This window comes from Dunckerocampus dactyliophorus, chromosome 2 (genome assembly GCF_027744805.1).
Source record: "Dunckerocampus dactyliophorus isolate RoL2022-P2 chromosome 2, RoL_Ddac_1.1, whole genome shotgun sequence".
NCBI classification, from domain to species: domain Eukaryota; kingdom Metazoa; phylum Chordata; class Actinopteri; order Syngnathiformes; family Syngnathidae; genus Dunckerocampus; species Dunckerocampus dactyliophorus.
Window position 1 is genome coordinate 21756320 of NC_072820.1, and position 20105 is coordinate 21776424.

General features: G+C 42.9%; 1 protein-coding gene across 2 annotated transcripts; it reads left to right on the forward strand.

The window, feature by feature from the left end:
* Positions 1 to 107: 107 nt before the first annotated feature.
* On the forward strand, positions 108 to 19484 carry LOC129177759 (junctional cadherin 5-associated protein). Of its 2 annotated transcripts, none has more exons than XM_054769206.1 (4): positions 108 to 225; positions 6278 to 6679; positions 10530 to 14282; positions 14807 to 19484. In XM_054769206.1, exons 2-4 carry the CDS (start codon positions 6354 to 6356, stop codon positions 14814 to 14816), a joined length of 4089 nt encoding a protein of 1362 aa, XP_054625181.1. In that variant the 5' UTR covers positions 108 to 225; positions 6278 to 6353; the 3' UTR covers positions 14817 to 19484. The 2 variants fall into 2 exon arrangements, with proteins under 2 accessions (XP_054625181.1, XP_054625183.1); XM_054769208.1 differs by having other exon boundaries at positions 166 to 230.
* Positions 19485 to 20105: the final 621 nt, after the last annotated feature.

The window sequence follows — 20105 nt, forward strand, 5'->3', positions numbered from 1 at the left end:
TAAAAAAGGTGTCCAAGTTAAGCGGGTCTGGAAGAAACCATTGTGCTGACAGCGAGGAGCCCACCCCGCCTCATCGGTGTTGAGAGGAGCCCAGTCCAAGGCAGCCAGCAACCGGCGCGTCCCCGCCTACCAATCGGCATGCTCGGCTCAGGCTCGGCGCCGTGTGCCGTGCTCTCCCGCTATGAGCAGCAGCAACCGCAGCGGCCGCGCCACGCTTCTTGCCAGGTAACGTCTGCGTCGTCACATTTAACATTTTATTCTCCTTTTTTCTGTGGTTTGGTCTTTGCAGCCATGAGTAGCTTGCATGTCCACTGGTTTCTAGGGAGGGGTTGCTATGCATGCATGTGTGCGTGTGCGCGTGTGCACGGCTGGCCAGGTTTCTCGGTAAACACTCCCAGTTTAGCGCATCTGCAAGCGGCAACGTGCGCGCACCTCAGCGGGCGTTGATGCCGCTCGGGGTGAGGCTCCCCTGCATGCAGAGCGACTCTTCATCCTCCTCCTCATCATTATTACGATTTTGATGATTTTTTTTGTGTGCAGGGTTGGTCCCAGCATGGCTGCATGTGCAAGTTAAAGTGTCAGGTGGAGCTGTCTCCAGGGCGGGTGGAGCAGGTATAGGCAGGCTGATGTGCCATATTGCAGTGCCCCCCCAGCAGGCACGGTCCTGCACTGGCTGACAAGCGCACGGATGTTTTATTGATGGACGTTTGTTATGATAACACAGATGTCTTTCACCTGCATCATTCATTCATATGGCTGCAGGAGGAGGAGGAGGATGCACTGAGTTTGGATGAAGAGCATGTGTGTGATACTAGGTAAAGATGCAGGTGGATGGGTAAAAGTGGTTTTGTTTGGAAGTTAAGTCCTGCCTCAAGATGCATGCAGAACTTTTATGATGCAAGGGGTTTGATATGCGCGTATTACAAAAAAATGTAACTTTGTCTCAGTAAACAATCGCATATTTGCTGTTGCTATGCAAAAAAAGGCTGCACTGTTTTGAAGTCATGACCTTGCGTGCCCAATTCCTTTTTTGCCGCCTTCTGGTAAAAAAAAAAAAAGGTTGAATTTTAAGATGACTTTGTGGTGCATAAATACAGGTACTAGTCATACGTCAAGAAGCAGTGACGCTCATTTTTGAAGTTGAATGAACCACTTTTTTTAAAAAATGCTGTTCTTAAAGGAGGAGATTATCTGCTGCAAGCTGTACAGTGGAACCTCTAAGGTCTAGCGCTTTCCGTACCAGGCATATGCTCAACCTCCAGTTTGCTCATATTCAATTTCTTCCTCATTGGAAACAATAGAAATAGAAATTGTCTGCTCCTGTGTCAAGCTGTGTCCATCATACAAGCTTTAATAAGCGTGTAGGCAGTTTTAACGTCCTTAAGTGTCGTACAAGTGTAAAAATAAGTGAAGCAGTGTTAATAGTGTAAGTCTGTGCTTCTCAAACAGTGGGGCGGGCCCCCCGCTCTCTGGGGGGACGCTGCGAGGTGTCGAGGTGGCATGAGAGGCAGGGGGAACGATACTCGTAAAATGTCTTCAAGGTTGACAGGTGTACAGATAAATAAATGTCTGTCCCGTAGGGAGGGCATGACAGAAAATAATTGAGAGTTAACGTGTGTTTCACTGCTTTGAGTTGCATCACGCAACTTCCTGTCTGGATTTTTTTTCCTCAGAACAGCCCCTTGCTGAGGTGGTACACCACACATGACAATCTTGTGTATGACAGATTTTATAGGCCTATTTTACCCCAAAATGTTCCAAATTCCATACTGTACGACATCAGGGGCATTTTCGACGAGTGAGCGGGCCCACTGTAGTCCCATGTGGAATGCTACAATTAAAGCTAATGGTGAGTCCTTCCTAAAAAACTCCCACAATGCAATTTAGGTTAAGTTTGCGGTGATAAACGTTAAGGTCGCCCTGAGATTAAAGTGACAGGAGAGAAATTAAGAAATTAATAAGAAACTGGATCAAGTTGTTGTGTTAGTCACACAAATGTCTCATTGTTGATGACACAGTGAAAGAAAAGTTCTTACTCATGCAGCTTGACTTTCGGGTGATATTTTAGGCTGTTTGACTAAAACAAATAATTTGTTGAAATCTGCTGCTTCATTCAGCAAATTACCACTGTTTTACCTCTGCCAAGGAGGTTAGCATTTCATTTTCACTTGTTATTATGCCAAAAACAGCCAAACCAATCTCCATAAAATATCGTTAAACCTCGGTGCAAATCTGGATAAAGGCATGGTTCACACATGTCTTTCTCTTTTCTGTGCGTTCTAAGGATATAAAAACAGATAAAAAGAGACAGCTCAGTAGTGCATGTAATGGGACACATCTACAAAGACTGCTATTAAAACACCTCCAAAAACCTCCAACGAGGTTTTATGGCTTTATATACATCCTGTGACCTTGTAGCAGGTACAGTCATGATAACATGTAATACTTACAGTATTTTGCATATTTTGGTCATTTATAAGCATTACCCAAACATCCTTCCTTGGTGCATTGATTTCACATAGCAGCATAGAAACGAACGCCTATGCCTCGCTTTAACTTTTACAAACTCAAAAATAAAAACAGAGCAGCAGTGGCGGCATCTTGAATATGTAGCCTTGCCTTTTGGTAGTGGTCCGAGGCACAGTGAGCGCGGTGCTGACGCACTGCGGGCGAGTGTATGGTGAAGCTAGTCGCTAGTAGTCTAGTAGCTTGTGGGTGTGGTGTGGCGAAGTGTCAATGCGCCAGTAACGTAGTTCGATCAGCACAACAATGTTAATAATAAGAAGAAGAATGACACTGTAGCTTACACATTATATATAAATGTAGCGTTGTTGGCGCTTTTTGGAGGCCTTTTCAGAGAGCTTTATAGGCGGAATAAGTGTTTCACATTACGTGTCGTAATGAGCTGTCTTTTTTTATCTGTTTTGATATCTTTAGAATGCACAGAAACGAGAAAGACATATGTGTTCATGTCTCACATAAGGATTTTGGATGATGGGCAAAAATTCCCAAAAAGAGCAGTTTTCCTTTAATGACTATTAAATGCAGACTTATGCAGTACATGCGGCACGCATTTATGATGGTTCGCTTAGCGGCGGTCTTTGCGTCCTCCAAACAGTTCATTAATCGACCAAACCCTGTCATTTTGTGTCCCGATCAAGCAGCTAAATGATACATACTGTAAATATGCAACCACATACAGTATGTGCTGTATAGGATGTAACATCAAATACCAATATATATACAAAGCATTTCATCATATTGACCTTTCAACTGCAAATGAGCAGCTGAATCACTTTTAATCGCATCATAAAAGTTGTCCGAATGACATTGAATGGCTGCAGATATGACACAAAGATAAATGCTGAGTGTCCTTGTCTTGACACATGTAAAGAAAGCTCCAAGATGATGTGTGTGAGTGTGTGTGTGTGTGTGTGTGTGTGTGTGTGTGTGGTCCGACCTCACCAACAAGCCCTTTGTGCTGAGCAAAAATAAACAGAAAGAAAGACAAATTATTAAGTGGTATGGTGATCAAATGAGAAATCCAAAAATAGCATCTGTTGTTTTTTCCTATACAAATGAGAAGATAAATGGTGTTCCTCAGGGGTTTGTACCAGGTCCACTTTCAATGTGTTTGAATCTGTGATTTTAGCAAATTCAGACCGACACTTCTTGTTCTGGTAGCCATGACAACCAAGCCAGCCGCAGGCTTTCCGCAACGCTCACGTGTTGTCAAGGAAAGAAGGAATAATGGGAAAAAAATTTGAGAAATGCAGGAAAATGGTTAAAAACAATCTTAAAATTGTTCACTAAAGTAAAAATCTTTACTTTTAAGCGGATGCACACGGCCTGCGACAAATAGATTTGTCGCTACCTGTTTGCCCGCACTCATAAACACATTATGCATCAAACACATAATGCATCTGGTCTGCCAAGAAATAAGAAGACGTGGCAGGAGGGATCAGTGTTGCCAGCTTATCAACTTTGTCGCTATATTTATTGAGTAATGAGACCCCTCCAGATAGCTTCAAAAAAGGGACGAGCCACAAATCTAGTGAAGAAATCTGATCCATTGTGTTTCTACAGCACATTTACAAACAAAGACACACTCCAAAGTGCTGCACAACATTATAAAAACAATAAATAGTAAAAACTCTTTTTAACTTTAGCAGTTCCAATTAAAACAACAAAAACTAGTACATCAGATAAGAGCAATGCATTTAAATTAGCACTAGATAAAATAATAAAGTAAATAAAAATGAAATGAAAGCACGTACTGGTCTTCTCAATGAGCACCAGCCGCTGCTGTGGTCCCCTCTCCCATCTTAATGCGGGTCTGTGGGTCGGTCTTGTGACATTAAAAACACCACCAAAAGAAGCAACAGGAGAAAGTTTATTTGTTGTTCTAAACATATTTCTTTTCCTTTTTGTTTTGATTGACGTTTTGCAAATACAAATAGTTTTTGCGTCAGCCTACACAAACAAATAAGTAAACATTTGGATCTCTTAGGTGAATGGTTGCACTCAAAGTACTACTCAAAGTTTGGGGTTGACAAAAGTTTACACACAAACATGACTTAAAATCAGTATTGCAGGTGATAAAGTAACAAAATAAATGGATAACCATCGCCTTAAGAAAAGTAGAAGAAAATACAAAATGTTAAAGTTGGACAAAAACTAATCCTGGAAGGTGTTGTGGAAATTAGTCTTGTAGTTTTTGTGTAATCCTGCACAACACCACGCAAACAAAGAGCGCTGAAAAGAAAACAGTGTTGGAAGTAAGACAAAAAGCAGATTTTACTGGAAAATATCAGAATTTGTACTGTTAACAGAAGCGTAAGAAAGATTCCGCATCAACACCTTTATCTGGTACTGCACCAAAATGTAGTGAGTGTTCCTCTTGCCCGGGCACCGCCCCTCCACAAAGTTTTGTGACAATCTAATAAGCTGTTGATTCTCAGCCTTAACTATGATGGCAAGCGGAAGTAACAAAACCATTGGGAAGTGGTACCTCGGTTTTTAGCATTAATTCATTCCAAAAGGTTTGATGAAAACAGAAAGGTACGAAAATAGAGGCAATTTTTCCCATAAGAAATAATGGAAGTGTCACAATTGGTGTAAGCCAGCGTTTGGATCCAAAAATGCAGAGGACAAGAGGCAAGGTGTAGAACAAAAGTTTAATACATAAATAGTCCAACAAGGGAGTAAAGGTTTAACAAAGAAAAATATAGCAGTCCAACAAATACTGGGCGGAGCCACACAAAAACGAAAACAAAAAACACTGCTGGAAATGCCAGCAGGAGAAAAACACTAGCAGTAGCAAGGAACAAAAAACGCTGCTGAAAAACTAGCAGGTGAGACGCTAATACTGTCGCAAAAACACACACTACGCTACTGGAAGTAGCCAAACAGGAAAAAAAAAAGTTGGCAAAAAGGCTCAAAATTACCAGAGAGGAACACGAGGAATGGTTGCACGGAGAGCAAGGCTGGTCCTGGTTGCAGTGCACTGCAACAAACAGCAGACAGGCGGCAGCAAGGCAGCACATCCATCCATTTTCTATGCCGCTTATTAGGGTCGCGGGGCTATGCTGGAGCCTATCCAAGTTGACTTCGAGCGAGAGGCGGAGTACACCCAGTACTGGTCGCCATATAGACAAATCATCATTCAGGCTCACATTCATAATTTAACAATTTAGAGTCGCCAATTAACCTAACATGCATGTTTTTGGAATGTGGGAGGAAACCGGAGTACCCGGAGAAAACCCACACCCAGGTCTTCCCGATCTTCTGACTGTGTGGCCAACATGCTAACCACTCGGCCACCGTGCGGCGCACAGCAGAACATGACAGGATATCCAATTAATCTGTTCCAGACACTCACAAATCTGAACAAAAAATACATTTCATGGAGAATAAATATAGTTTTACATGCACTAAACATTGGGAAATAATTATAAATGAGGAATGGATGAAATTTTTGATGACTTCCCAAATGCAAAAAAAAAAAAATCTCCCCCCCTGGCAAGATCGAAATGTTTTCTTTGGCCTCATGGCGGGTTATTTAGTGGTCGCACTCAATAAAAAATGCACGGACAGTGACTCAGAAACACGTACGGTGCTTTGTTTGGGTGATTTCATGGAAAGATACAGTACAGAGCAAACGGACTAGTTTGTTACATGCAATAACGTATGAAAACCAAGACCAACCATGAGGACTCGTAGTTCATCATATAGTTGCTAATTGTGTTCTTGACCCTGTCTTTCTGTGCCCCCAAAGTGATGGCCTGTGCTGAGCAGCTTTGCGCATAAGGCAACACACCCACCTTTGCCCTCCCGCCCAGACGTGAGCCACTATGTACAGCGTGGAGGACCTGCTCATCTCGCACGGATACAAGCTGGCCAGGACCGGCCCCCCGTCGGCCACGCCTTACGACAAGCGGCCCACCGATTGCCAGCGCGAGCTGCTGGACAACAGGGCGGTGGGACGGGGGGCGCTCAACGGCTACGAGACGGAGCGCGGGGCCTCGGTGGCCGGCGGGATGTACAACAGCAGGCCAGCGCCGCTGAAGGGTTACCACGGCGTGGACAACGAGGGCGGCGACAGGAGGAGAAAGGAGGCCTGCGTCGGTATCCTAGGCGACGCTCAGCCCCTGGGTGATTCTCTGGCTACAGATAGTGGGTGAGTGTTTATTCCCCCCCACCCCACACTTACACCCTCCCTTTTCTCCTCTGCTGGCTGGGCCCCCATCAGGATTGCATGCAAAAGTGAGTCTGCACTGCAGGTCCCCCCCCCTTCCTGAGCTGCAGTGGTTGCAGCAGCATGGCTGAGGCTGGCCTTCTGAGGAATGGTGAAAGGTGCCTTTTGCATACAAGTTGATGCATTGGCGTGCACACAGTTACCTCGTGCCCCCGCCCCTCCCTCACTGCAAGGCAGGCGGATGTAAACAGCAGCATTCGGCAAGAATAAAAGAAGCGAGGAGGACGGAACGTGCCTGAAGACGGGCGCCGAGTCACTCCACTGTAAACACTGGCACACTGAATCCCACCCAGCACGTGCTCTGTGATGTCAGCATGTTGCTGGGCAAGTGTGCACAGCTCCCCCCTCAGCCATACACTAGCATATGCTGCTAGTGACTCACACACACACGCTGCACATTCATTTACTTCCTATGGATATTTATACATGTGTGATTAGTTTTGATGGTAACTATGATCGTGGTTTTAACGGTGACTCACTGACATCATTATAAATTCACACTTTTAATTATTGTAGCCTGAACTACGTTTGCAATCATTATTATTTTAGTGATAGTGATAAATCTCTAAAATATACTTTCTTTCATTAGTCTACACTACATTATACTGTGAGCTGTCTCTAATACTTTTGTTTTTCTGCACGAGAAAGTCAAAATATTAGGGACAGTTCTGGGTACAAACTGCAATAATATTGTTTAACACATTGTTAAATGAAGAGCTCTCTGACTGAACATTATTATCTTAGTACAGGTAGACTGTAGACTGTACGTCTTCATTTCCAAGGCCCAGTTGTACTTTCCCGTCTAATTGCTAAATCACAGGTTGCTTAACAACATTGGCAGATATGTACAATTTGCAGGTTTTTTAAAGTTAATTAAAAATTTAAGATGTCTTCAGTATAAAAATGAATGTCGAACATCATTTTCCAATTTGAATGTCTTAAAACTAAAGAGGAGCATACCATTTGATTACTTGTTATAAATTCTGTTAATAATGTGGAATTAATTGTTGAGTTATCACGTCTTGACGCAAAAAAAAGGAGGGCAGCACTTGGCTGCAACCCGCAGAGGAAGTGTTGATTCACTCTCAACTTGTTATCTGTCTAAAGACCAACATGACGTGAGCTATGGGTTAGAGTTAGCGCTCGTTGAGCGACTGTACATCGACGCAGACCTCAATTCGGGACAGCTCAATACGACATAGGTATGGAAACAGGTGTATAGAACATTCAGAGATTCTTGCATCTCGTGAAAAATATATGTAAAAAGAACATCTGATTAATTGGTCAATAGAGTAGTTGATAAAGTAGTTAAAACAAATACAAATAGAGTGGCTTTCATACCTGTCAATCCTCCCATTTTCCTGGGAAATTCCCATATTTTGCCCTTTCCCGTCGCCATCTCGTTTCCTGTAAATTTCTTGTATTTTAACTTCCATTAAAAAAAAACTTTTCCCCCACTGTAGATGACAACGGCGATAGTATCCACTTTTTTCTTGAGTCAGGGAGGAGAATTTTCCTTTATTTTCCCTGAATTTTCCTTTTCCTTTCTTTTCCAGACAGTGTCCCCTATTTTCACATGCAAACGTTGACAGGTATGGGCTTTTCCCAGACTTGCACTACTGCTGCTGTTTCATTGACCAGCCTTCACGATAAGGTCAGCACAATTTAAAATGCAGATCATATTGCACAAGCATCACAATTTCACCATGTCTTTAAGGGACGCCAGAGCGGCTGACTGCAGCACTTTTGTTTACTGTATGTTGATGTGTCCCAAAGCTGCTGCTTGCTGGACACGTGAAGCTTGCATGTATGTATACTATACAGATCAATGCTTTGTGGAGGGCTATCGGTCAAATGTAAGCATATTGGCTGACAGTTTGATTTATCTACTGATTGTTTAGACATGATGAGTCTGAAAAAGTGTTCCAATAGCAGATAACCTTTTAACCATTGGTTGTCCAATTAGACCCATAAGGCCATGAAAGAGTGACATTTTATGGAACACATTGACATCACTGAAGTTCTCTTTTAAAATCAGCTGTCTTCTTTTCTTCCTGAGAGCGTTTTTTTTTTTTTTTTAACCTTTTCAGAACTAGACGTCGGCACACGTGACTTTGTCTAACTCAGGGGTCGCATGCGGCTCTTCAGTCTCTTTGTTGTGACTCCCTTCGAAATGCTCAAATATTTTTTTAACACCTGAGTGGGGAAAATGTGCATTTTTGAAAAGAGTTAAAAATATCTGACTTTCTGTGAGACCATGAATGCATCCTGGCTGAGTTCTGACTGGTGATTGGATGAGTGCGAGGAGGGGGGAGCTTTGTTTGCCTGCCTGCGTTGGTTGATACTTAACAGACACTTCTTTTCCCCCTGCATTAAATTAACCATCAGTATATCCCCCAAAAAGAAACATCTCAAAAGAAACAAGTGTTTAATTCTCCAAGGACAGATTCCTTTGTCTTCTCTGCCACAGATGCTGGGTTACATATATGCTTGATAGGGATGAGCCGGATACCCGTTGTAGATGAGTATCCGTTACGGATAATGCATTTTTGCCGAGTACAAGCATGAAACGATTACAGCTCGCCATTTTCTGTAATTGTGATGAAGGAAAAACCTCACTGGGTAACTGCTTATGTATTCACTCTTCACGCTCTGTGATTGGCCAATCACACACAGTGACCGCCCCTCCCTAGACAGACTCGTTACAGCCAGAGAGAGAAGCCATGCCTTGTTTCGTTACGTATGCGGTGCATTTGACAAGACAGAGCTGTAAACGGATCGTGTTACGTCGGCCACTGCCAGTGTTTTTTTTTAACGTCTGCTTGCTTCTAATTTGGCTGGTGATATAAAGTCAGATGGAAAACTTTGCTCGTAGTACTGTAAATCTAGTAGAACACTTCCGTTGACCCTTCTTCTCAGCACCTCTCTTGCCCTTACAATGACCCTATTGATAAGATAACTATTGCTAAATGTAAGTTATACTCTATAATTTAAAATATAAAGAAAAAGCAGCGGAATGGGAACTTGTTGGCGCCAGAGTAAATTTAACAGGTAAGTTTACATTAGTTTACGAAGACATTTATGTAGGTTTATCTCCGATACTAGCAAGATCCGGTACTAGCAAGAATACTTGATCAACACCGGCCGATTTTTCTCCTCCGAATTACTTTGATACCCCCAAATTCCCACCAAATCTGACAGCCAGTCAAAACCGTGGGAGACTCGTAATTCGCTCTGGATGTGAGCGCGTCGCTTACCGGCGTCGCTGGCCATAGCTGCTGAGTGAGCAAGTGAGCGATAAGAAACAGGCTTTCACTGTGTCATTCACTGTGCTTCACATTTCTTCAGGCGTCAGGTAGTGAGGTTTAACCAAAACGATATTATCGCAACCCTACTAGTTGGCATCCATTACACATGCACACTGCACTTCTACAGTATTTGTTGTATTCTGTTTTTATAACTAGTAAAATTAAGCAAGATTCAAACTTTTAAAGGTTTATAAGATGTTGTTTTAAGCTGATGTTTGATGGTTCCAGACTATTTTTCTTTAGTGAGCGAGGGGGCAAAATGGCGCTTTTGATAGTAAAGGTTTCCGACACCTTGTCTAGCAGGACATACAATAGTGGAGCTTAGCAGCTAACAAAATGTAAGACCAGAACCAGGAACCGCAGAATGCACAGAAGTTGGTTGTAAAGCCAACCCAGCATCACTGAAAACCTACATCTACACTTGCAAATGAAGTCATACAGACTGATCTTTCCTGTCTTTGCAGTTTCTACGATGTCCCAAGTTTGACCTACTCAGAGCCGCTAAGTCATGAAGAGCGGGACATTTCATACTGGCGGAGACGAGGCCAAGACTTCAGCATTCTCCTGGACTATGCCGACGGCAGGGAGCTGAGGGCTTCTGCAGGCGCATGGAGACCACAAGCCCTCATAGCAGCGGAGGAACTCAGGGCAGAGAGGCAAGCGCAGCAGCTTTGGGAGGAAATTTCTTGGCTGAGGGACCAAGATGCCCCTGGTCAGTTGAGGGTGACCGGGGAGCGGAAGTGTCAGAGCCTCGGTACAGAAGAGTGGAGGCCCGCCGTGGGCCTGGGGAGGCAGTTGTCAGATGGGGATGGGGAGAGGTGGGCTCAAGACCATTATCGCCTGAGGACACCTGAGGGTTTTTTTCACCCTAGAACAAAAGCAAAGTCTCAATCTCTCCCCAGAGTTTTGTCGCCCGATGGGACACACAGCAGAGAGCTTATTCCATCTAGACCAAGCCTACCGGACAGACCACCAAGGCTAAACAGCACTGTTTTCTCTGGGCCCTATAGTAGGTATATATATAGTGGTGCTGTTGGCAGGGACCGGTGGGGCAGGAATGCTGGGCCAAGCAGCCATGTTGCACTTTTACCAAAGCCCAGGTTCAGCAGGCCTTTAAAGCCTCCATCTTATGAGATTCACCAGCAGACTAGGGGTAGCGCAGAGATGCTTGCTATAGACCAGGGTCTTAAGTTGAAAGATAGGCCTATCTATTATTCAAGGGGTGGGGAGCTGCGACATGACTATTTTGCACAACATTCTCTCACTGGTATGGAGCCCCCGGGGTACATCCCACCTCCTTCTTATAAAAGAACCCTACCCCCAAGAAGTCTTTCAATCAATCGCAATGAAATGGTCAGCTTTAGGTGGAGGGCAGATTCTTTGCAGCCCAGCTCAGATCCTGGAAGGTGGCTAACAAGGCAGACAGGCGATTCATGGCTGGAACACTATGGAGATCGTGGGGCATCCTATCGAAAGCAGGTACCTTCTGGGCATGAAGAGCAACCAACTCAAGTTCGGCAACTATCCGCAGAAGAACCACGAGTGAAGCAAATCTCAGGAGGGCCCGGCGGAAATTCTCTAACTGACTCAGACAAGATTCGCAACATCAACAAAGAGATTCCGTCTGTTAAGAATTTAGGACAATCTACACATGATAGTGCCTTTCCTCCCCAGCAGGGGCAAGCTCTGAACACCGGTCGCAAAACGGCAACCCTTACTGAAAGTGACAGTAATAATCGATGGTGCAACAGGGGACTGAACAAAAAAAGTGAGAGTGTCGGTCCAGAACAAAGTCGTAGTCAGTTTTTTCCTTCATCTATTCTGGGTAAACCACCGCCTCCCCCATGCAAGCCTCCTGACCAGGCTGTCTCTGAAACTGTGGCAGAAGTGAAGAAAGTCGAACAGTCTGAACCACCAGAGAAGGACAAGTCCAAGAATCTAAAAAAGCGACTGAGTGAGACTATTTTTTGTTTGGTTTCTGTTCCTGTGACCCCTCAGCTCACTGGTACAATCCGTGATCAGAATAACAATAATGAGAAGTCACCAGACCCAGCTGACAGTCCCAGTGAAAACAAAACTGGCCATTTGACGAACCAAAGTCTCCAAAGCACATCATCAGCTGAGGCCGAGCTGCAAGCACTCACTGGAAGCATAGCGAGTAGCAAAACCAGCAGCAGAGCAAGCAGTAAAATGTTCAAGAAATTACCCTGTAGACCCCCTAAAATAAATCATTACAAGGAGTTGAAATTGTCAGGATCCTGGCCTGCAAATCAGTATCACGACCAAGAGACACAAACTAGCCCAGAGGCTGAAAAACCTGCCCCTGAAAACAAGGAAGCACAAGAAGATGCCACCCCTGCTGCTAATGAAGTCCATGCTGATGGTGGCAGTGCAGTGGGCACTGGCTTCAGTTTCCCGATCAAGGGAGTGAAGAGCCTAAAACTTTCAAGCAACAGCGCCTTCTCCCTAACCACCACCTTCTCCAACCAGCTGAACAAGAGCACAGCTCAGCCACCAGCAGTGCCACCCTCAGGAAATGCAGAGTCCAAACCAGCACCAAGCAGTGGGCAGGAGGTGTTTGAAGTTCCTGAGTTCCTGCTGAAACCGATAGCCAGCCAGCGACCATGGGATGCTGTCAAAGAGCTGGAGGCCATCCAGAGAGAAGTCCAGGATCAGAAGCAGCAGCAGCAGCCAGAGAGCAGCAAACAGCCCAGTGTTGACAAGTGTATTGAGGACCTCAACGAGGCATATAAAGACATCTTGGAACTAGGTGCTGCCAGCAATAAAGTCCCCAGTGGTTCTGTTGAAATCCCAGAGCGTATCAAAATCCGGCTGACATCCCAGCCTCTCAACAAACCCAGCAGCCTTAGGCGCAGCGCAGTGAGCTGGTCTGTTGATCCAGACTACAGGGAAGTCAAAAGCGCCTTCTCCAGGCCTGCAACAAAGTCAGTTACATTCAGCAAGCAGCTTAGGGAGGAGCTCCCTGTGCCACCTCGGGAGTCAGGCTTTCGAGAATACAGGGTTGTTCCGCATCTTTTGCGTAGACGTAGCAATGACGGCAGGACGGTGAAACTGGACCTACCAGATGAACCCATTGAGACACCACTCTGCGACTTTAGCCCAACAACGCGCAACGCAGCAGCAGAGGTGCCGTGGGCGGACAGACAGCCCATGCAAGATGCCTCCACACTCACGAGTCCTCCTGACTACGAGGACATATGTCAGACTTTGCGGCAGTCTCGGGATTCAGGGGAAGCCAATAAAGTCTCAGAACATCCTAACGACCAAGCTCCTCCACAAGACCTTGACACGGAGGAGGAGTGTCCTATTTGCAAACGAGAGATGGAGAACCAGTTGAGACAAGGACCGTTGCCCCCACTCCATGAGGAGAACAGCTCGGATAGCTCAGTCAATCCAAATGGAAGTCCACCACAGTGCGCTGCAGTGGAAAGTCCGTCAGAGATGACAAGGAATCAGGAACCACATAACTCAAGTTTAAATGTGACAGGATCCGACTTGAGAACTGATGCAAGGAAGCAGGATTCATCAACACAAGACAATTTGGATGGGGTTGAAAAAACTGCAGAGGCACAAAATATTGATCATTCTATGTTAGTGACTGGTGAGCTGGCAAAGGAACAGGCTGTGTCAGAAAAGGCACAGAAAGAAATCTTTGAAGTAAAAACATCAGAATGTTTGGAAGGTGAAGGTGAACAAGGATGTGAGGTTCAAACCAACACAGTGTCTGACGACAAGCAGGAGCAAGACAGGAGGCCATTTGCTGTCCCAGAACATAGACTTGTTCTATGGACCCATCCAGGCCGAGACCACCCAGGGTTGCCAGAGTTTCCACCTGAGCGACTACCACTTTCAGTCGTCCCAAAGCTAGACCGCAGGCTGTCTCTTAGCTTGGAGGGGGAGAGGAATTGCAAGCCCCCCCCTGATCGAATTGAAGCTTTGCAGAATAAGCTAGCTATTTCTCCAGGCCGGGTGGCCGTGGAGCGCCTGGGTAGAATGCGGGAGGTGGACGTCATGTATCGCATGAGGCGCCTCAGCATCAGGAGTACTGACTCTGGGGAGGGGGAGGCAGATGGGGAGGGTGAGGACTCCGAGGATCTCCTCAATGCTTCTCAGAGAGGCAAGGAGAATGAGGAGATCACCCAATCTCAGCAGGACTCTGTGGAAACTGCACAGCAAGATGACAAGTCTTCTCTCAGGTAAGATAAGGATATTAGAAAATCTGTACTGAGTTACTTCTGAGAAGACTATTTAAGTGGACCCTCGCAACCCGAACACAATCTGTTCCTAGGTTTGGACTTTAACATTTTTGAGAAGAATTATTTCAAGTTTTAGATAGCTATACAATTAAAGATAGGCATACACATTACAGTTTTAGAACTAACAACTAAAGCGCGCACACAATACCGATTTGACTGCATTTGGATCGTCGACTGTCGTCAACTGCAACAAAATATTAGGGAGTCCAATTGTAACTTTGCGAGAACCGTACGATGTTATGAGCTGACAAAACCGAATGTCAGACACGCCAGAAATTTACCCAATTGACCAGTTGACCGGTCGGGAGTTACTCCTCGTCCTTTGCCTTTGCATGACTACAAAAGTTGAAATAGACCACGAATCATTAGCGAATCAGACAACTCAGAGTCAGCTTTAATTAGCTATTAGTTCTTCTATGATCCAAGTCATTTTCTTGCATAACAATTAATCATTTTCCTCTCAGAACACCATGACCCCCAACCTCCCAGCGGAGACAGTGTAGAAAGACTGCGTCCATCGTGTCCATCTTGAGGTTTAGCGCTGCAACACTGTGAACTGGCTGCCTAACTAGAATGCCTTCATCTCATCTTGACACTGAAATGGCCTTCTTGTCCGACGAGAGCATTGTGTACACCCTCACCCTCGGCTTGACTTCTAAGAGTGCTGTTCCACTGCCAAAGGGAGGTGCCAGCCCTGAACCCCCCCATCATTGACCAAACTTGGTGAGTCCTCTTGTAGCGACCTCTTCTCTTCCCGATGCTTTTTCTCATTGGCAGACATTATGCAACTCATCTTAGCATAAGGCGAATACACTCCTTGTTTACGGACGAGCCGCACATCATGAATGTACGTATAATTTTGAGGGTTTTGTTATTATTTGCTGTATTCAAAAACGACACCAAAATAAACTGCGTGGTTGTGACTGTGGTGGTTTCAGAATCGCCGTGTTCGGCTCGAGAACTGTTTCGATTCTTCTTTTCAAGATCGCTTGGCCTTTTCTTTAAGTCGTGATATCTGGTTGCTTTTGTAAAAAAAGTTAAGCTAAACGTGCGATCGTCCGCCCACTGACCCGCTCCGCAGTGCACCGGTTGCCTTCTTTTCAGGTGAAGTCGGTCCTACCTGATCTGTCTCATCCACCCAGCTCCCGTCCACGTACCTTCAGGAAGCAATAAAGGTTGACAACTCTATCTCACGCTAGCGAGTGATAGAGCAATATTGTTGTATAAATAAGCTGAGTGCTACCTGTGGGGAGTCGTTGTCTTAATGTGTCATGTGACCATCCTACAGGGACGTGGTGTCAGGGTATTTGGGGTGCTGCTTTACTTCTTCTACATGGTATAGATCTATGTTCATGCATTGCAGAGATGACATTTTGCTGAGTATTTATTTTTCCTGTCATCACCTTGTCAATCCATTTGCGTAATGTAAAAAAAAAGTCTATTTTAAATATTTTAAGAAGTATTTTGTATTTTAGCCATAAAGTTTTATTTATCCATGCAAATGAAAGTATCACGTGTCAGTAGATTCAAGTCATATCGAGAGTATACTTAATTTTCTAGCGCTTTAATGATTTAAAACACGTGTGAGCGGATAGACGCCACGGCTTGCCTTCACTCCGACCGCCAGGTGTCGAGGTTGTTTGTGACATTTCTGGTCTCAACCGTGATTCGTGTGTCTCGTCCTCATCTCGTCTTCCAGCTCACATGCTCAACGCTTCTGTTGTTGGCAAAAAAAAACACGGCTAATTGTTTTTTTGTTTTTTTGTTTTTTTTTTGTTGTGTTTACAACGTAGTCCATGGAAAAGCATGTATCTTCAAATGTTTCTTCTTTTTATCCAAAACACAAGAAAACTGTATTTATCGTTTTTCCAGATAAAAACCTCACAAAATTGAGGATACATGCTTTCATTGGACAACTCCTATAATATTTGCATTGTGTGAATGCTGAGAATCACTAGCTTATTGTTAAATATTTGGCCTTTTCAAAAACATAAAAAGACCAACTCAGTGATGTCATAATGGCGTTGCTGCAGGATCATAGCAATTACTACTCTGAGCCACTAGGGGGAATATTAACATGGCAAATTACAGTAGCACAGTCGTCCCTCACCACTTTGCGGTTCAAGTTTCGCAGCTTCACTCTGTCATCGTTTTTCAAAAATATATTAATCAGTAAATCAGGCTGTTTTGTGGTTGAATACGGCCTATTATTAGTCGAAAAATATGCATATTGAAGCAAATGTTACATATTTCTTTGCCTAAATTAAGCATTTTCAAGCATAAAAATGGCTAAACGAAGTAAAATACAAATATAAGGCATTCAGAAGAGACATTCAAAGATGTTACGATGATATGCGGTATTCTACACTGCTCACTAGGTGTCAGTAATGTTACTGTAATGTGCTGTGAGGCACACAATCACCAGACTTGATGCTCGGAACAACAGGCTTTTATTGAAGGTTTGAATTATCTCACAACAGGCAAATAATCCCAAATAAAAATCCATAATAAAAAAACAGGCTACTGTTGTGGCCGTAACACCAAGCTAAAGCTTAAGTCTCAACTCAACCCTGACGTCACTTCCTGTCTGCCCGCCACTCAGCTACCCTAGGGAACACATTTATATCAACACACATGAGCACAAGTCTTATTTTTGTCTTTAATGGCTTATTTCCTCTGATTATGTCTACTATTTTGGGTAATATGAGTGTAAAGGTGACTACAGGGGTGTTATTTCATGTCCAGAGGGCTTTAATAATGTTAAAAACTTTATTTAAGTTTTCTATGCTCTAACTACGACAATATTCAATTTCTAAATATGGATCTCATATCCCATATCTCAGTTTTTGTTATGAATTTATTCCAGTGTAATTGTTTTGTAGTTTGGAACAAAACCTTAAAAGAGTTCATTTATTTTGGACGGTAGCATATTTGTAGCTTTTTGGTTATTTGTTTGTTTTTATATGTTTTGTATGATTTTTTAAAATTAATCTAACTCTAACGCTTACTCCTAACCCCTAAATCCTAACCCAAAATAATGTAAATACAATTCATCTGTTCCAGATACCCCAAAGTATCAAAAAATACATGTTCATGAAAATATAGTTTTATATGCGGAAAACAATGCAAAATAATGATATATGACGAATTATTGTTGATGTACAAAAAATGAAACAGTATGAAAATCAAAGTAAAATTTTGACAAAAATGTCCAACAAAAAACGAATCATACGAAAACTGGGCCGTACAAAACCGAGGTTCCACTGGATTTTCCTAATTGCTATTATTGTGCAATTAACTAATTGCTATTATTGTGCAATTAACTAAACTAACTAAAAAGCAGTTAACAAAAAACATGTATACACAACATGGTGAAAGACAATAAAATACAGTCAACGAAAAAATGATTAGACCACCCTTGTTTCTTCAGTTTCTTGTTCATTTTAATGCCTGATACAACTAAACGTACCTTTGTTTGGACAAATATAACAATGACAACAAAAATAGCTCATAAGAGTTACGTTTTTGGCAGTGCAATGTTATAGCTATTCATGTAAGAAATTGAGTGATTTTGGTTATCAAGAAAACCATGGAAGCTGATAGATATCAGCTCTTAAATGATTTATTAAATGAATTATTTATCATCATTATATTTGTCCAAACAAATGTACCTTAGTTGTGCCAGGCATTAAAATGGATCAATAAACTGAAGAAACAAGGGTGGTCTAATCATTTTTTCCATGAAGAAACATTCAAGTAGTTTTCAAAGGACCATCAAAGGAGAATTAAGCGATGATGCCGAAACGTACAAATGGTCCAATCAGATTTCTTTGCTGTCATGCCTTGTACTGCTCACAGCCACTAGGGGGTATCTTTTCCCTTTATCAGCATTCACACACTTTCTGGGGGGGTACTGCAGTTTTTTGTGAGTATTGCACTAAAAGGTACAATGCAATGCTGGGTGTAAAAAAACAACGCATATTTGCAATGATATAGTATACTTTTTAAAAACATACAGGGTTTTTAGATAAGAGTTTTTAAATAAACTTATAGAAAAAAAATAGCATAAGTGTGCTAAAAAGTGTGTATAAAAAGGAGTTTAGTGTTTTTTTTGCCAGCATGGCATTGTGACCTGTCAACAACAGACGTGTATGACTTTGTCATCCATCACTGTTATGTAGCCTTTTTACACTTGTAGCATTTTAGCAAGGCAGAGTCGCGTCTTTTAGCATTTCTTGTAAATTTTCGATGTCGCCTTATTTAAAAAAAAAAAAGTAAAAAATAAAACAAGCATCCCATCACACCGCAGCCAAATAAACAAAACTATACTGTTTTTTTGTTTTTTTTTCATCCGCGCTTGTAACCCACCGGCCCTCCAGCTGGGGGCGCTGTAGCATGGCTGTCACGTGATCTCTCAGAGCAGGAAGTGAGGCGATGTGATTTTCAAAGGCCAAACAGTGAAAGTGAAACAGCCCCCGTAATAATTGGCATGGCAGGTCCACATGAACATAGCAACATCGTGTCATGTGACTTTTTCTACGACAGGTGACGTGCAACATGAAGTGATTATGCACACTTGTAATATTTTCTATTTTCATATGAGATTTAAGCTTTTTTGTACATCTTTTTTTCTTCCTTGCATGGAATGCAAGCGAGAGACGAAGGGGGAAAACGTTTTTGTTTTTTTTCATAAAGTATATTTGCATTTGGTAGTTGAAAAAGGGAAAAAAAACAAGAAGAAGCAGCAGCGACGTGCAAAACAAACGTGTTTCATAGTTTAATTTACCAAACTATGCCAAGTATTTAAAAGCTATTTTTAGAGTAAAAAAAGACATCATTCATTGTTTCCTTTTATCTTTGTATGTATAAATATGAGGATAATACTTCATTGTGTTGTACAATACTGCAGTCCCATTCAGAAATAAAATCTTTGCATGAAAACGTCTGTTGTTTGTCATCACTTAGTCCTTTAATTAACTTTTTGTCCCTTTTTGAAGGATGACCTGGACCTTCCGATTAGACTAATTAGAGCTTGTGGTCTTCCCGGTCCAGTCGGGCCAGTGATGGCGGCGCCAGGATGCCACGTCGAGCTCCACTCGTGGGATCAAAGCGTTAGAAAAGTTGGCACATTTTGGGAACGAGCGAGCTGGCAGCCAGAGAGGGTTGGAGGGCGGCCATCTTTCTTGTCTCCTCTGAGTGTGCTTTGGTCACAGGAAGTGGTCTATTAATGCTTCCTGCTGTGACGACATTATATAACATGGCCATCGGCAACACGACACCTTGGCAGCAGCCTTCTAGCAGTGGGGCACAAAATGAATGAAATGTGCATAAAATACAGAAATACATAAAATCTAAAATAATAGTTAAAATAATATATAATCACAAATTCACTCTCTCTCTATATATATATACAGTAGACGACCCTACAACGTAAATAATCCATTCCGAGAGCCTTTGTGTTATAGGGTTTTTATGTTATAGGAAGCGTAAAATACATGTAAATAGCCTAATCCGTTCCAAGATCTTCCTAAACTCACCCCTTTAACACTTCAAAATATTCAAATACCACCAAATATGGTGAGAAAATATAAGAAAACATTAGCATAAAGATAGTACAGTAACATTCCAATATAAAATAAGGTAATAAATAAGATTACTGTAAATGAGTAAAACTGAAAAACAACCTTTCCGTTCACGAGATGTCTTGATCAGGAGCACACAAGTGGAGGCAGGAAGGAAGAGGAGGACTAGCCTTAAAGAGTC

Coding starts and splice junctions, on each gene's coding strand:
- LOC129177759 (XM_054769206.1), top strand. CDS start 6,354: ATGTACAGCGTGGAGGACCTGCTCATCTCGCACGGATACAAGCTGGCC. Junction 6,680..10,529: donor TCTCTGGCTACAGATAGTGG/GTGAGTGTTTAT, acceptor CTGTCTTTGCAG/TTTCTACGATGTCCCAAGTT.